We start from the raw sequence: 13,161 nt of genomic DNA on the forward strand, positions 1-13,161 counted from the left end.
TTATAATCCTATCCAATGTAATTGAGCATGTTCTAGTTATCCATTACCTAATCTTTAGTTAATCCTAATAGGTTTTGGCCTCAATGTTTTCTTGTGGCAGTGAGTTCTACAGATTACTTATGTTATATAAAAAGGCTTTTCCTTTCAATTCTACATTTGCAACTTTTAATTTAATTGAGCGTTTGCTAGCTCTTCTATTACATGAGAAGGAATAAATAGTCCCTGGCCAATTCATTGTATTTGTACTGTTAGTGTGCCCTGCTCTTATTTCCATGATAAACCCTAGCATAACAAGTTTAAAGCCTAGCAACAAGAGTGGTCTAAAAGCACAAAAACTCAAGAGGGATATTTTTTCATAATAAAGTTTTGTTTGTTCACAAAACTGAGTGTTTCTGACATGAGTTTCTTCTGCTTCCAATTGGAATAACAAAATCGAGCTCCAAAGATTTGTTGTCCCTCATTCCTTATTTTATCAAAATAACATACATGTAAAATAGCCTTCTGCGGTTATTGTAAACATGTGTCAGAGGGGGAAAAAAAAAATAAATCTCCATTCACATGATACTGTTAGTCTGATGTACATGAAGAGGTGCATTATCTGGGGTTTTCTTGAGCCGCCTTCGCTGTTTATTGTGTGCAGCCGATGGCGCTTGCTTGAGAAACTTGACTCCGCGCTCTCTCCGTGAAGCTGGAGCTCCGAGAGCTGCTGGGAGCACCTGCGGACAGCTGCTCCTGCCTGTGGTCTGACACAAAAATGTCTGCCTTTAATGCCACCGACTTCATACCAAAATTAAGTCAGTCCGTGCTTTGTAAGGACCCTCGCTGTTCAAGAGTTCTGGCACAAGGAGCGATCATGGGGCTGTTTTCTTTAGAAGAGTCCCTATAATTATTTTTGTAGCACCTGGGCATGAATATTAAAACAACTTGTAAACAACTAGAAAGGTAGTGAACTCGTGGTGGAAGGTGGCCCGGGCTGGCTCATCAGTGCCACTTGCTTTGTGTTAGAATCCAGTGAGAGGTCCCAGAAGGAGGCTTGTTCAGAGGAAAGCCCAGAGTTCCCACATTTAGTTTTAGAAATCAGGCAACTTTTAAGTGACTAGTCTGGGGAGATGTTGATGTCAGCCAACAAGCAAGGACATCGAATGCAGAAAACCCCAACAAACACTGAAAACCCAAACCCACAGCATAGCAAATACTGGATCTGGAAGATTTGGCCAGTTTCTGTGGGACTTGAGTTTCCCGCTGTCAGTATTGTTGCACAATTTCAAGCTGGTTGTTGCTTCTGCAGTTTACCATGTTTATAGACCCCAGTTTGTTAGCTTTGATTTGTTCTGAAGGCTTTGAAGGTTTGTAGTGATAATTTTGCCATTAGGACACCAGCAAATGTGGGTTTGGATTGAAGGTTTGGCTTGGTTTGCTACACATTGTTAACTTTCATGTTGCTGTGACCCTCCTGGAAACATGATAAAACAAACGGATACTCAAACTTCGAGTGTTTTTTCTTAGGAGTGTAAAAGTGTGAAATAAGGATGTGGATTATCCATGTTGGTGCTCTTAATTCTGTTGCCAGTTAACTGGCCAAGTCTCTCACTCTAATGCCGGTAGTGACCTCATCTGGAAAAGTTTTGTTGACTTTGAATTTGGTTCTGTAAATCTTGGTTTACTTGTTCTTATTTTCTATCTTTATGATGACAAATTATATCCTTTTACGTACTCTGACCGTAAAGATACTTCATGTCTGCTGGGGAATGTGTGATGCTGCTTTGCTGTGGTGTGTTATTGGTTGGGTGAGTTACAAGAAAGTGTTTCCTTTTTCAAAATTGCCTCAAACCACCATCTCCTCAGTCCTGGAGGTTTTATTTGTGCTGTGTTGTACCACAGAAGCTTCTGCGATTCCACTGTCATTTGTGGCTTGTACCGTATTGGTGGCAGTTGTTTCCGAGAAGGATTTTTTTGCCCTTTGTAATTCATGGAGCCTTCTTTGCTCCTCGGATATTTTTAAAGGGGAATTATTAAACCTTCACAGAAAATAAAAGGAGTGCTGTGGAATATGCCAGCAGAGAAAGAAAAGCTGCAAGTGCTAAAGAAACCTAATGAAGTTCTTCCTGAGAACTCTTCCATTTTTAGCTATTTCGGCTCAGAACTGCACGGGAACTACCATCTTAAGAGAAGGTCCAAGGTGTATTGTGTAGGTCTGTGCATTGCATATGAGGTGTTGAAAATTGTGAATATACCATTTCAGTAATTTAAATGTTTTATTTATTTTAATTCAATAACTTGACATTTTCAAGTTTGTTTTGCTTTGTTTTGTTTAGTTTTGGGGTTTTTTTTACTCAGTCTGGTACCTCTCTAGGAAGGAAAAGTGAGTGTTTTGTACTAAATTGTAAACTAATGTGCTTGTTTAAAATAAATCGCAAACATTTGGGCAAAGTGGTGTGTATTGGCTTTTTACCTGTATTTTCAAGTTACTTTTAGGTAAAAACTGTATCGCAAGGATAGCTTGTATACACATCCATTTCAAACCGTATCAGTCATTTTATGTGGGTACTTAATTCTGAAACGTACCAGGTAAACTTTGCTCCATTTCTTTCACTGTTATCCCATAACTTCATAAAATGTTGGTGAGGAGTGATGGGAAAATGGGTGATTTCTGAGCCTTCCCCTTGAACTTGAACATCTCTTCTGTGGCCAGGCTGGTGCCAGCTCCACTGAATGCTCCTGAATCCTTCCGCTGTCACCCGCAGTGCCACTGAGGTGGTGGGATGGGTGACTTGTTAAAAATACCCTCCCTGCAGAAGTACTCCAAGATCTCTTTAGAAACCTGCAGGATTTCTAAACCTGTAGATACGGTTCTTTGAAGTTGGGCGCTGCAGCTCGCTTCTCCAGGGAAATGTGCGTTTCCCAGCTGCCCTGCGATCTTGCCTGGAAAACGGTGATGTTCCTGAGGGAACGTGAAGAATGGGCTCCTCGCCTGAAATGTCTCAAGCTGGAATGTGACATGGTCCCTGCTGGGGCAGGGGTAGGCGTGCCCTGACCATCCCACCCAAACCTGATCCATCTGCTGCCTCCTTTTATAGAGGTGCTCCAGGTCCTGGGAACTCGCTGCAGGGTCTGATGCTCCGCTGTCGCGGCGGTGGGGACAAGGGCTGTCATAGCAAACCTGGCGCAGGTTCCTCGGAAGGAGGGATGGTGCAGCCCCTGGGTCTGTCTGCAGAACTGACAGAAGGGAAAGGGGAGAGGAGTGTGTTTAAGTTCAGACTTCTCGGGGGCTGCTAAGCAATCTTCTGAACCAGGGAAGAGAGACAAAAAAAGTAACAAAGATACGTTTTGGTTGGTTTGGTGGTGGTTTTTTTTAATGGTGGCAGAAGCAGTGAGTAAGCCTGCGGGCAGGGCCTGATGCCTGCCACAACCCGAGCAGGAGGGCACCCGAAGGGGCTTTTGTGGAAACCTGCTGCGATGGTGCCGGTGTGTGACCCTGGGGCTGAAAACACAAGGCTGCACAGGGCTGGCAGGTGCCATTGGTGGCCCTGAGCGGGTCCCCGCTGCCCCGCGTCCTGCGGAGCCGCAGCCCTGGCAGGACAGGCACCAGCACACACACACACGCTTTCTTAAACTGCTTCCTTAGAGGATCAGACTAAAAATCCACTTATAAAACTGAGCTTAAAAGAGACTCTGTGGGTCATCACCTGCTCCCCCCAGAAGCTGTTCATGGCCCTGGGGAGGGTGGAGGTGCCCCAGCACAGCCGGTGCTGGCGGTACCCAGCAGGACTCGCCGTGGTACCCGGTGTTACTGGGGCACGGTACCAGTCACGCCGTGCCAGCGCTCTGCCCGTACCCAGCTGTGCTCCAGCCTGACATTTCGAGGTACTTTATTTGGGGACCCCAGATCCTGCTCCCCATGATGTCTCCCTGTGTTATTTTCCAACCGTAGAGGTCTGAGCTGGCCCCCAGGCTGGGACCTGTCCCTGGCCAGGTGAACCATCAGAGGGGACAGTCCTGACCCAGCCACTGGCCCCCGCAGGACCCGGGGGAGGTGAGCAGGCAGGAGCACAGCCTGGCACCCAGGGGTGCTCAGTAGTGGTGCTGGGCCAGTGCAGGTGGCATGAAGTTGGGGCCCTCGGGAGCTCAGTGCTGGGCTCCCCAACTGCCCCCACGGGCGGGCGAAAGTCCCTGTGCTGCCGCCCGGCAGGAGCATATGTGTGTTTGGAGGCTCCCGCCCCTAAGCTGCTTTTATTAATTTGTAATCCCCTGCGAGCAGGAGGTAAAGGGATTCGGGGGATTAACGGGCTCACAGTAACAACCACAATTATCAGCTCCGGCTGCCTGGGGCAAGCGGTGTGCACACGCACGGGGCTTCCACCCCGGTGCACACACACACACAAGCGCACGGAAATGTGCCCACACGTCCCTGCACACACAAACACGCAAGCACCCACGGAACAGAGCGCAAGCTCACAGGCACAGACATAGGCACACACACTTGCGGGTGCACACACACACAAACCTGCACACCCACATGGGCACACTGGCTGGCACACACACCCCTTGCACGCACAAATGAACACACAGACTGCGTATGAATAAGTGCACGGCCCTGCGTATGCATGTCCCTGCACCCCTATACGCACATATGTGCTTCTGCAATCACCCACATGCACCTGTAAATACACACATGAACACACGCATGAACATGCAAATAGACACATGCACACCCACATGCACCTGCAAATACACACATGCACACCTGTATGCACCCGCATGTGCATGCAAAAACACACATGCAACCCCCATCCCATGTCCGCCCCATCCTCAATTAGTGCAATTAACCTCTGCCAGCCGCAGGGCACTGATTGCCATGGGTCAGACACGAGTCCTCACCAGTTACCTCTCCGCTCTCATTAACTAATTACTGGAAGGGAAGCGGCCCCCCCCACCCCGCTCCCCGCGGCCGCCGTCGACGGAGACCCGCGCCGCGGGGGCAAACGAAATCCGGGAGCGGGGGCGGGCGGGGGGCGGCCGGGCCCGGGAGGAGGCTCCCACCGACGGCGGCTCCCCTGACTCCCACCGTGCCGCCGCTCGGGGCGTTGCGGGGGCCCCGGGGCCGCTTTACACGCGAGGGCGGCGGCTGCAGCCTGAGCCCAGGCGTGGGGCGCGGCGGCCCTGGCCACGCGTGGGCCGTGGGGGACGACGCTCCCCCCCGCCGCTTTCGCGATGCTGAAGGGCCCCGCGGTGAAGCGCGGCCCAGCTGCGGCCCGGCCCGACGGCACGGTGCCGCCCCCGGCCCGCCCCCCCGCGCCGGCCCCGCTCCGCCCCGGGAGGCGGCCGCCCCCGCGCCGCTCCCTGCGCTCCCCTCCGCGCCGCTCCGCCACTCCTCCGCAGCCACCCGCGCACCTCGGACGGCGCCCGGCGCGCCCGCGGGGGCCGCGATGCTGCTGGAGCGGGTCCGCGCCGGCTCGGAGAAGGCAGCGGAGCTCTGCCCCTTCCCGCGGAGCCCAGGTGAGGGGCGTGGGTGCGCGGAAACCTCCGCGTCCCCCCGCGGAGGCGCCAGTGGCGGCTCTGGGAGCCCCGGCGGGAGCCTCAGCCTGTGCCCGTTCCGCGCTCCCCGGGACGCCGTCGGGGCCGCGGTCGGGGCGGGCTGCAGGGGAGCGCGGGCAGCACGACGGCACCGGGGGGTCCGTCCCGGTCCGTCCCGCCCGCCCCGCGCTGTTCCCTGCCTTGTCCCCGCATCACAGCCTGCCCCGCCGGCCCAGCGCCTGCTACGGGCGCCCCTTCGGGGCCCATCGGGTCTAGACTGGGGCTCCCCGCCTGCTTCCGGAGGAAAGGCGGCGGCTGCCCTGGGCTCGCCCCGCTGCCCGGCCCCGGCGGCGGCTTTGCCCGGCGCTGCGGAGCGGCGGCTCCTGCCCCGGGGTCCCGCCGCTCCCAGCGCAACGAGGGCAGGGACGGAACGGGGAATTTCTGCCCGCCGGTTCCCCCCCGACGGCGGGCACACCCTGCGCCACCCCGCCCCGCTCCGCCCCGGCTTTTTCTCCGCTTTGGAAAAACTCCCGTTAATTCCTCTCTTAAACGCGTTCGGTTTTTTTCCTTCCCGTTTAACGAACGGAGGCAGCACTGCCGGGACGAGGAGAACCGGCCCGCGCTGCCCTGGCGTGTCCGGAGCTCCGGGGCTCTCCCCGGGGCTGGCAGAGCCGGGGCCGGGGCAGGGGGCCGGATCCGGTGCGGGGCCGTCCCGGTTCTCGTCAGCATCGACCGCGACCGACGGCGGCTTAAAAACAAAACAACGAGGAGCCGGGGCAGGCGCCTCGCCGGGGCGCGGGGGCCGAGGGGACACTGGGACCGGGACCGACTCCGCGGGTCGGGCAGCCCGGCAGCCCCCCCGCGCCGTCGGGCTGGTGTCCCCGGGCTTAGCGCCCGGTTTGTCTCTCCGGGCTCTCCGCGGTGCGGGCATCGCAGCCGCGGTAGCTGCGCGTTTGACCGGGCAGTCGGGAGATGCTCTGCGGGGGGAAGAGGCGACACCGCCGAAAGCGACCCCCCGGTACGGGAGCGGCGCGACAACGCCGTTTTCCCGCAGGACGCGACGCTCCTTCACGGCCCCGCGGTCCCCGGCCGGGCTCCGTCGGGGCCCGCGGAGGCAGCGGGAAAGGAGCAGCGGGGCTCACCGGGGCAGGGGGGCGGCAGGACCAGGCCCGGCGGGGGTGTTCGTACCGGCGAGGGGTCGAGCCGCGCGGTGCTTTCCCCGGGCCGGGGGCAAATCCCGGGGTCTGCGACTCGCAACGAGCTCGGGGCAGCGGCCGGCGCTGCCCCCCCGCCACCCCCGGCTGAACCCCCCGCCCGCCGCCGGGCCCGTCGAGGGGCGGCCCCCGCCCGGGTTTCGTTTCCGGGCGCCCCGGAGCCGGCGCCCTCCCGCCGTGGCCGGCCGGGGTGGGTGGGGGGCTGTGCCGCCGGCCCCGGGGGGGGTTGTTAAATACAGCGCGCGGCGATGCCCTGCCCGGCGCTTCAGAGCGCACCGGCGGGGCGGGGCGGGTGCTAAAAATAACCCGCTTCAGCCAGCGACATCCCCGGCGCCGCGGGGGTGGCAGCGGCCGGGGGTCAGCTGCCGCCGTGATTTGGGGGGGCCGGGGAGGGGATCGCAGCAGTTCCGCACCCCCGGCCCGGCCCCGGCAGCGACGGGGCGGGGGGCGGTGGCCCCGCGGAAGATGCGCCAGTGCCTGCGGCCCGCCTGAGGGAGCGGCGCTGCCGCGGCCCGCGGAGCCGCCATGCAGCGTAAGAGCCGCGGGCCGTGCTGTGTCGGGCCGTGCCGTGCCGTGCCCTGTCCTTTCCGGGCAGCCCGGGGCCTGGGCCGCTGCCTTTAGCGGTGCCGTTATTTGGGTTATTTGTTTGGACGCGATGAATTGTTGAGAGGACGATTAATACGTATAACGATATCATCTCCATCTCTACCCCTACGCACGGCTATGCATCTCTATATATCTTTCTATAGTTATCTTTACATATAGATATCCTTATGTCTTCATCTATCTATATCTATACAGCCCTGTCTGTAGATGTCTCTTCTGTATGCATCCCGATGTATCTATATTTATGTACCTCTATATCTACGTTTTTACCTGCCTGTCAATAGCTATACCTATATGCCGATTTCTCTATATTTATGTCTATATATCTGTACATTTCGTTTTCTATCTACTGTATCTGTTTATTTTTATATTTCTATTTCTCTGTATCTGTGTCCTTGTATCATCTCTTTCTGTTTCATTTCTGTGGATATCTGCAGGGCGATGGGACAAGCCTACTGCGCTTTTATTTTCAGTGCAATTCTCGTAATTTTTGGTAGCCTCTTTCCTCACCCCGCCCGGGCTACCCCGCCGTTATTTGCAGGTGAATTTTGAAAGAGTAGGAAAAGGAAAAAGAGCCTGGAATAATTGCATTGCAACTTTGCCGGCGGCTCGGCCCGGGGGTTAATTCTGTTCCCATCCCTTCCCTGCCTGTTTTCCCCGCTGCTCCCGGGCGCTTCCCCCGGTGTGCGGCCCGGGGGTTCGCTGCTCTCTGCGGCGCGGGGAGAGGCTCCCCCGGCGCCGCGCCAACGAATTTGAACGAATACTCATTTTTTCGGGCCGTTCCCCGGGCCACCCTCGGATCGGCCGTCGGGCGGCAGCAAACCCCGGGGGCGGAGGGCCGGGCCGGTCTCGGGAGGCGGTGGGGCCGTCGGGGCGGTGGCTGACGGGGGCTGCCTCCCCGCAGAGATCCCGCTGTGCGCCGGCTGCAACCAGCACATCGTGGACAGGTTCATCCTCAAGGTCCTGGACCGGCACTGGCACAGCAAGTGCCTGAAATGCTCCGACTGCCAGACGCAGCTGGCCGAGAAGTGCTTCAGCCGCGGGGACGGCGTGTACTGCAAGGAGGACTTCTTCAAGTGCGTGGGGCCGGGCCGGGGGCGGCCGGGGAGAAGCCGGGGGGTGCCGGGGCGGGTGGGTGTCAGGGGCACGCGTGGGGTTCAGCACCGCGGGCAGCGGCGGCCGGGCTCAGCACCGCGGGCCGGGTTCAGCACCGCGGACAGCGGCGGGCCGGGTTCAGCACCGCGGGCCGGGTTCAGCACCGCGGACAGCGGCAGGCCGGGTTCAGCACCGCGGGCCGGGTTCAGCACCGCGGACAGCGACGGGCCGGGCCGGCAGCCCACCCTGCCGCGCTCAGCGGCCGCCGCTTGTCCCCCCCCCCCCCCCCCCCCCGCTCAGGCGCTTCGGGACGAAGTGTGCCGCCTGCCAGCAGGGCATCCCCCCGACCCAGGTGGTGCGCCGGGCCCAGGACTTCGTTTACCACCTGCACTGCTTCGCCTGCATCGTCTGCAAACGGCAGCTGGCCACCGGCGACGAGTTCTACCTCATGGAGGACAGCAGGCTGGTCTGCAAGGCAGACTACGAGACGGCCAAGCAGAGAGGTACCCCTTGCGCCTTCCCTCGCATCCCCTGAGGGCAGGAGGGATGCGGCCTGGGGCTCTCCTGCCCTCCGGGACACGCTCATGGGCCGGGCGGAAGGGGGGCCGGAAGTATCTGCCGTCGGCGGGTGTCTGGAGGGGGGACGAGGGTCCCATGTCCCTGGGGCCGCTCCGCGGTAACTTCACCTTTAACTCCCACCGTGTCGGCAGAGGCTGAGTCCACGGCCAAGAGACCGCGCACCACCATCACGGCCAAGCAGCTGGAGACCCTCAAAAACGCTTATAACAACTCGCCCAAACCGGCGCGGCACGTCCGGGAACAGCTTTCATCGGAGACGGGGCTGGACATGCGGGTGGTGCAGGTGAGACGGGGCGGCCCTCGCCCCCCACCGGCTCTGCGGGGGCTGCGGGGCGGGGGGCGGCGGGCAGGGAGCCGACCCCGCGGAGAGAGAGCTCCCCGGCCTGCCCTGCTTGCAGGTCTGGTTCCAGAACCGCAGGGCCAAGGAGAAAAGGCTGAAGAAGGACGCGGGGAGGCAGCGGTGGGGTCAGTACTTCAGGAACATGAAGCGATCCCGGGGGACCTCCAAGTCCGACAAAGACAGCATCCAGGAGGAGGGGCCCGACAGCGATGCCGAGGTCTCCTTCACAGGTCGGTCCCCGGCGCCCCGGTGCCAGACAGGGCTTTGCCGAGCGCGGTCCGTGCCCCCCGGCCGAGCTGCGGTCCGTGCCGTGGCTGCTTTCACACACACCCCGGGCCACGTTAATAATTTTCAGCCGTAACGGAATGAGTGACAACAAGTGTCCGGGGCGGGAGAAGCGCGGAGCCCCGGGATTTACCGCGGGGTAAACCCTGGCAGGGCTGCGGGGGCAGCCGGGGCTGAGGAAATTCTGCTTTTCCCCCGGGGGGGGCCTGTGCCAGGTCCGGAAAGGTGCGGGGAGAGCAGGGAGAGCTCCCCGGGCAGGCGCGGCGGGTGTTAGAGCCGCTGCTCATACACAGCCTTGTCCAGGGGCTCTTGGAAATAAGAAAATCAGAGAATCCACAATCACTGAACGTTTCTGTGGGGAAAAGTATAACATTTTTTTTTTTTCCATCCTATTTAGGGGTGATTTTATTTGCATAGTTACTAGTTAAGACGCCCCGGTTCTGTGGGAGCTGTTACTTCCCCACCGTGCTGTGAGAGGGAGATTGCTGCGTGGTGGGAGGTTTCTGAACCCGAGGGTCTCATTTTTGGAGCAGAGATTTTTGTTGCCTAACCCAGGGAGACACCTCCACTAGCTCTTATCCTGCACTCTCCAGCCCCACGGCAGCCGCTGCAGAGGCAGAATACGGCCCTGTGCCCGGGGGGGGGGGGGGGGGGGGGGGGGCGGAGGTCAGTGCCTGCAGCGCTGCTCGGGGGCACATTCTGCACGGCCCCGAACTGCCCCAGGGCTAAGGGGGCTGGTCTGTGCTAGTGCGGAGCCCAAATGTGCGTGCCCATGTGTGTGTGCATGTATCGGTTTTAAGAATACAGGAGAAAAGCTGAAATGCAAAACTCCGTGTACATATTTAGACAGACACAGGTCTATAAATGCACGTATGTTTATACACACACTCAGCTTTGCGTCTTAGCTTCTCTCCCGTGTTCCTAAAAACTATTTGATTTTCAAGTCTGTTTATACACACTGTGCATCAGCATCATTAAATATGAATATACTATAAATAATAACTAAAAAATGTTGAACAATTATTGATAGCTTGATGCCACAAACAGGTTTGTATCCTAGGCAACAGAGCAGCTCTCACTGTCCACAGAGCCCCTAACGAATGCAAACAATTTTTGCTCGTAGCTTGAAAAATATTGCTCATTTTTCAGAAGTGTTTTAAAGTCACACAAATACATTTCATTAGCCTGCTCCTGAGCAGACAAATACTGCTGAGATTTAATATATTTTTTTCTGAGCGATGGAGAGTTTTTCTTGCTTCAGTGAGTGTTTAGGTGGCTCCTAAAAATGATATAAAAATTCAGGATAAACCTCAAAGCCAAACAGAAATGAAGAATAAAAGGTAAAAAGACATTGAACTTACATTCCCCTGTAAAGGATTATTTTTGAATCCCAGTCTTATATTTTAATATGTAATTTTCATGCACATTTTTAAAATCCAAAATGTATTAGATGTTTGTACTCAGAAAAAATAATAATCCCGTGGCCTTCTATGAAGAGCCGTCAACAAGGATGGGAGTAATAAGGAATTACAAGTGGCCAGTGTGTGGCTGCTCAGCTCCCATCCATCTAATCTATTTATACCTAGAGCCTGCAGGCATTCCCATGCAACCGCTGCCAGCCGTGACCATTGCCCTCCCAGTAAAACCAGTCCATTTCCCTTTCAGATGAGCCCTCTATGTCTGAAATGAGCCATTCCAATGGGATTTACAGCAATCTCAATGAAGCGTCCCCTGCTCTGGGGAGACAGCCTGGGACCAACGGGAGCTTTGCTCTGGATCACAGTGGCATCCCAGCTCAGGACCAGTACCACGACCTGCGATCCAACAGCCCCTATGGGATACCCCAGTCACCAGCTTCCTTGCAAGCACTGCCAGGCCACCAGCCTTTAATCTCCAGCTTGGTTTACCCAGACAACGGCTTGGGCATCATGGGACAAAGCGGACAAGGTGTGCCCCAGTCCATGAGGGTCCTGGCTGGGAACGGACCCAGCTCCGACCTCTCCACCGGCAGCAGCGGGGGATACCCGGATTTCCCTGCCAGCCCAGCCTCTTGGCTGGATGAAGTCGACCACGCTCAGTTTTGATACAGGTTCCATCACCACGCAGTGGGAAGGGAAAGGACTCGGTGCTGTTAAACGTCTACTCTTGGGAATGAAGGATGGACAGACTGGGACAGCTGAGTGGGGCAGGAAAGCGTGACGACACGGAGAGAGTGGGCATGCTTTCCAAGGTTGACTGAGGACGGTGGGCAAAGGCAGTCGCACCACAGTGATTAGTATACGGAGCATCTAAACGAAACTGATTATTGTGTCTTTACTAAACACCAAGACTTGTGCTTTACAGATTTGATATAAGGTATTTTGCTTTCTGTTGTCAGTACATTCTTCAAAGCAAGGACTTGCTTCATCACCCATCCACACTGAAACCTTTTTAAGAGAAAATAAAGTCCTCATCCACGGTAAAAGGTGTGACAATGTCTATATTTCTATAGGAGAAATGTTAATAGTGAATCACTTCAGAAATCCATGGTAGAAAATTTCTCTGTTCTTCCAGCATATTTTTTAAAAAGCGCACAGATGTGGTATGTTTTTGTTTTATTTTGAATTTACATTAACTTTTCTAAAATGAAATGGTCTTTAATATGCCAATCATTTATCAACAACACTTTTCCTTTGTAAAATGAAAATCATACTTTAAATCTGCTTCTCATCTTTTTAATTTGTAGATTGCTAGTTTTATTCTTCCATATAAGCATTAAACCGTGAATAGATGTATTTATTACCAAATAACTACACATTTATCACAAGGTCAAGAGGTGATTTTTCTTGACCTAGGAAGACTAGCAGCTCTGGGTTGTGAATCTTATGCTTTTCTTTCAAATTCCTTTGCAAATATTTTACTGCAAAGTGTCTCAGAAATCACCCTGATGTCTTGTTGCCAAATCCCTTCCTGGGGCGTCTCTCAGCAGAGGGTTTCGGCTGGTTTAGTTTGAGCCATTCTCCAGGCACTGCTGGGAGCGTGTCAGAGCGAGCACACGCTTTCCTGGTGACACTTCTCTGTTCCAGGCATTTGTGTATTTCCACAGATATAGTGCGAGCTGATTGTGAGGAAAGGCAAGACAATATGTATATTGTTCTCTGTAAAAATTATTGAATTTACTGTAGATTATGTGAATGTCCAGTGTCTTTTATTTATATTCTCGCTTTCTCTCTGATGATCAAATACTTCAAGATTACAAATAAATTTGTCAGCTAAACTTTACATAGTCTTTTGCTAAATTCACATCAAAAGCATCCATGTAGGTAAATACAATACCTGAGACTTGGGAAAAGCCCTCAAAACTCAACACTGTGATTCAACACTTGTCCCTTTCAGTGGAGGAGCAATCCCACCGATGTAAAGATGCTTTGATAAGAAAACCTGACAGTTTTGGAGGCTCGCAATCCTTGAGAGAGCCAAATCAGTGTTGCTCTACGCATGCACACACTTTGATCACAGTCAGGTTATTTTTGATGGGTCATGGTTATT

General features: G+C 55.3%; 1 protein-coding gene across 3 annotated transcripts; it reads left to right on the forward strand.

Annotated features, from left to right (window-relative positions):
* The first annotated feature begins 5,354 nt into the window (after positions 1-5,354).
* On the forward strand, positions 5,355-12,888 carry LHX3 (LIM homeobox 3). Of its 3 annotated transcripts, none has more exons than XM_056353073.1 (6): positions 5,355-5,496; positions 8,239-8,410; positions 8,730-8,932; positions 9,140-9,291; positions 9,407-9,578; positions 11,299-12,888. In XM_056353073.1, exons 1-6 carry the CDS (start codon positions 5,427-5,429, stop codon positions 11,715-11,717), a joined length of 1,188 nt encoding a protein of 395 aa, XP_056209048.1. In that variant the 5' UTR covers positions 5,355-5,426; the 3' UTR covers positions 11,718-12,888. The 3 variants fall into 3 exon arrangements, with proteins under 3 accessions (XP_056209048.1, XP_056209049.1, XP_056209050.1); XM_056353074.1 differs by lacking the exon at positions 5,355-5,496 and adding an exon at positions 6,967-7,260; XM_056353075.1 differs by lacking the exon at positions 5,355-5,496 and adding an exon at positions 6,970-7,260 and having other exon boundaries at positions 8,782-8,932.
* The last annotated feature ends 273 nt before the right edge of the window (positions 12,889-13,161 follow it).

Source organism: Falco biarmicus, chromosome 9, assembly GCF_023638135.1.
Source record: "Falco biarmicus isolate bFalBia1 chromosome 9, bFalBia1.pri, whole genome shotgun sequence".
Taxonomy (NCBI): Eukaryota; Metazoa; Chordata; class Aves; order Falconiformes; family Falconidae; genus Falco; species Falco biarmicus.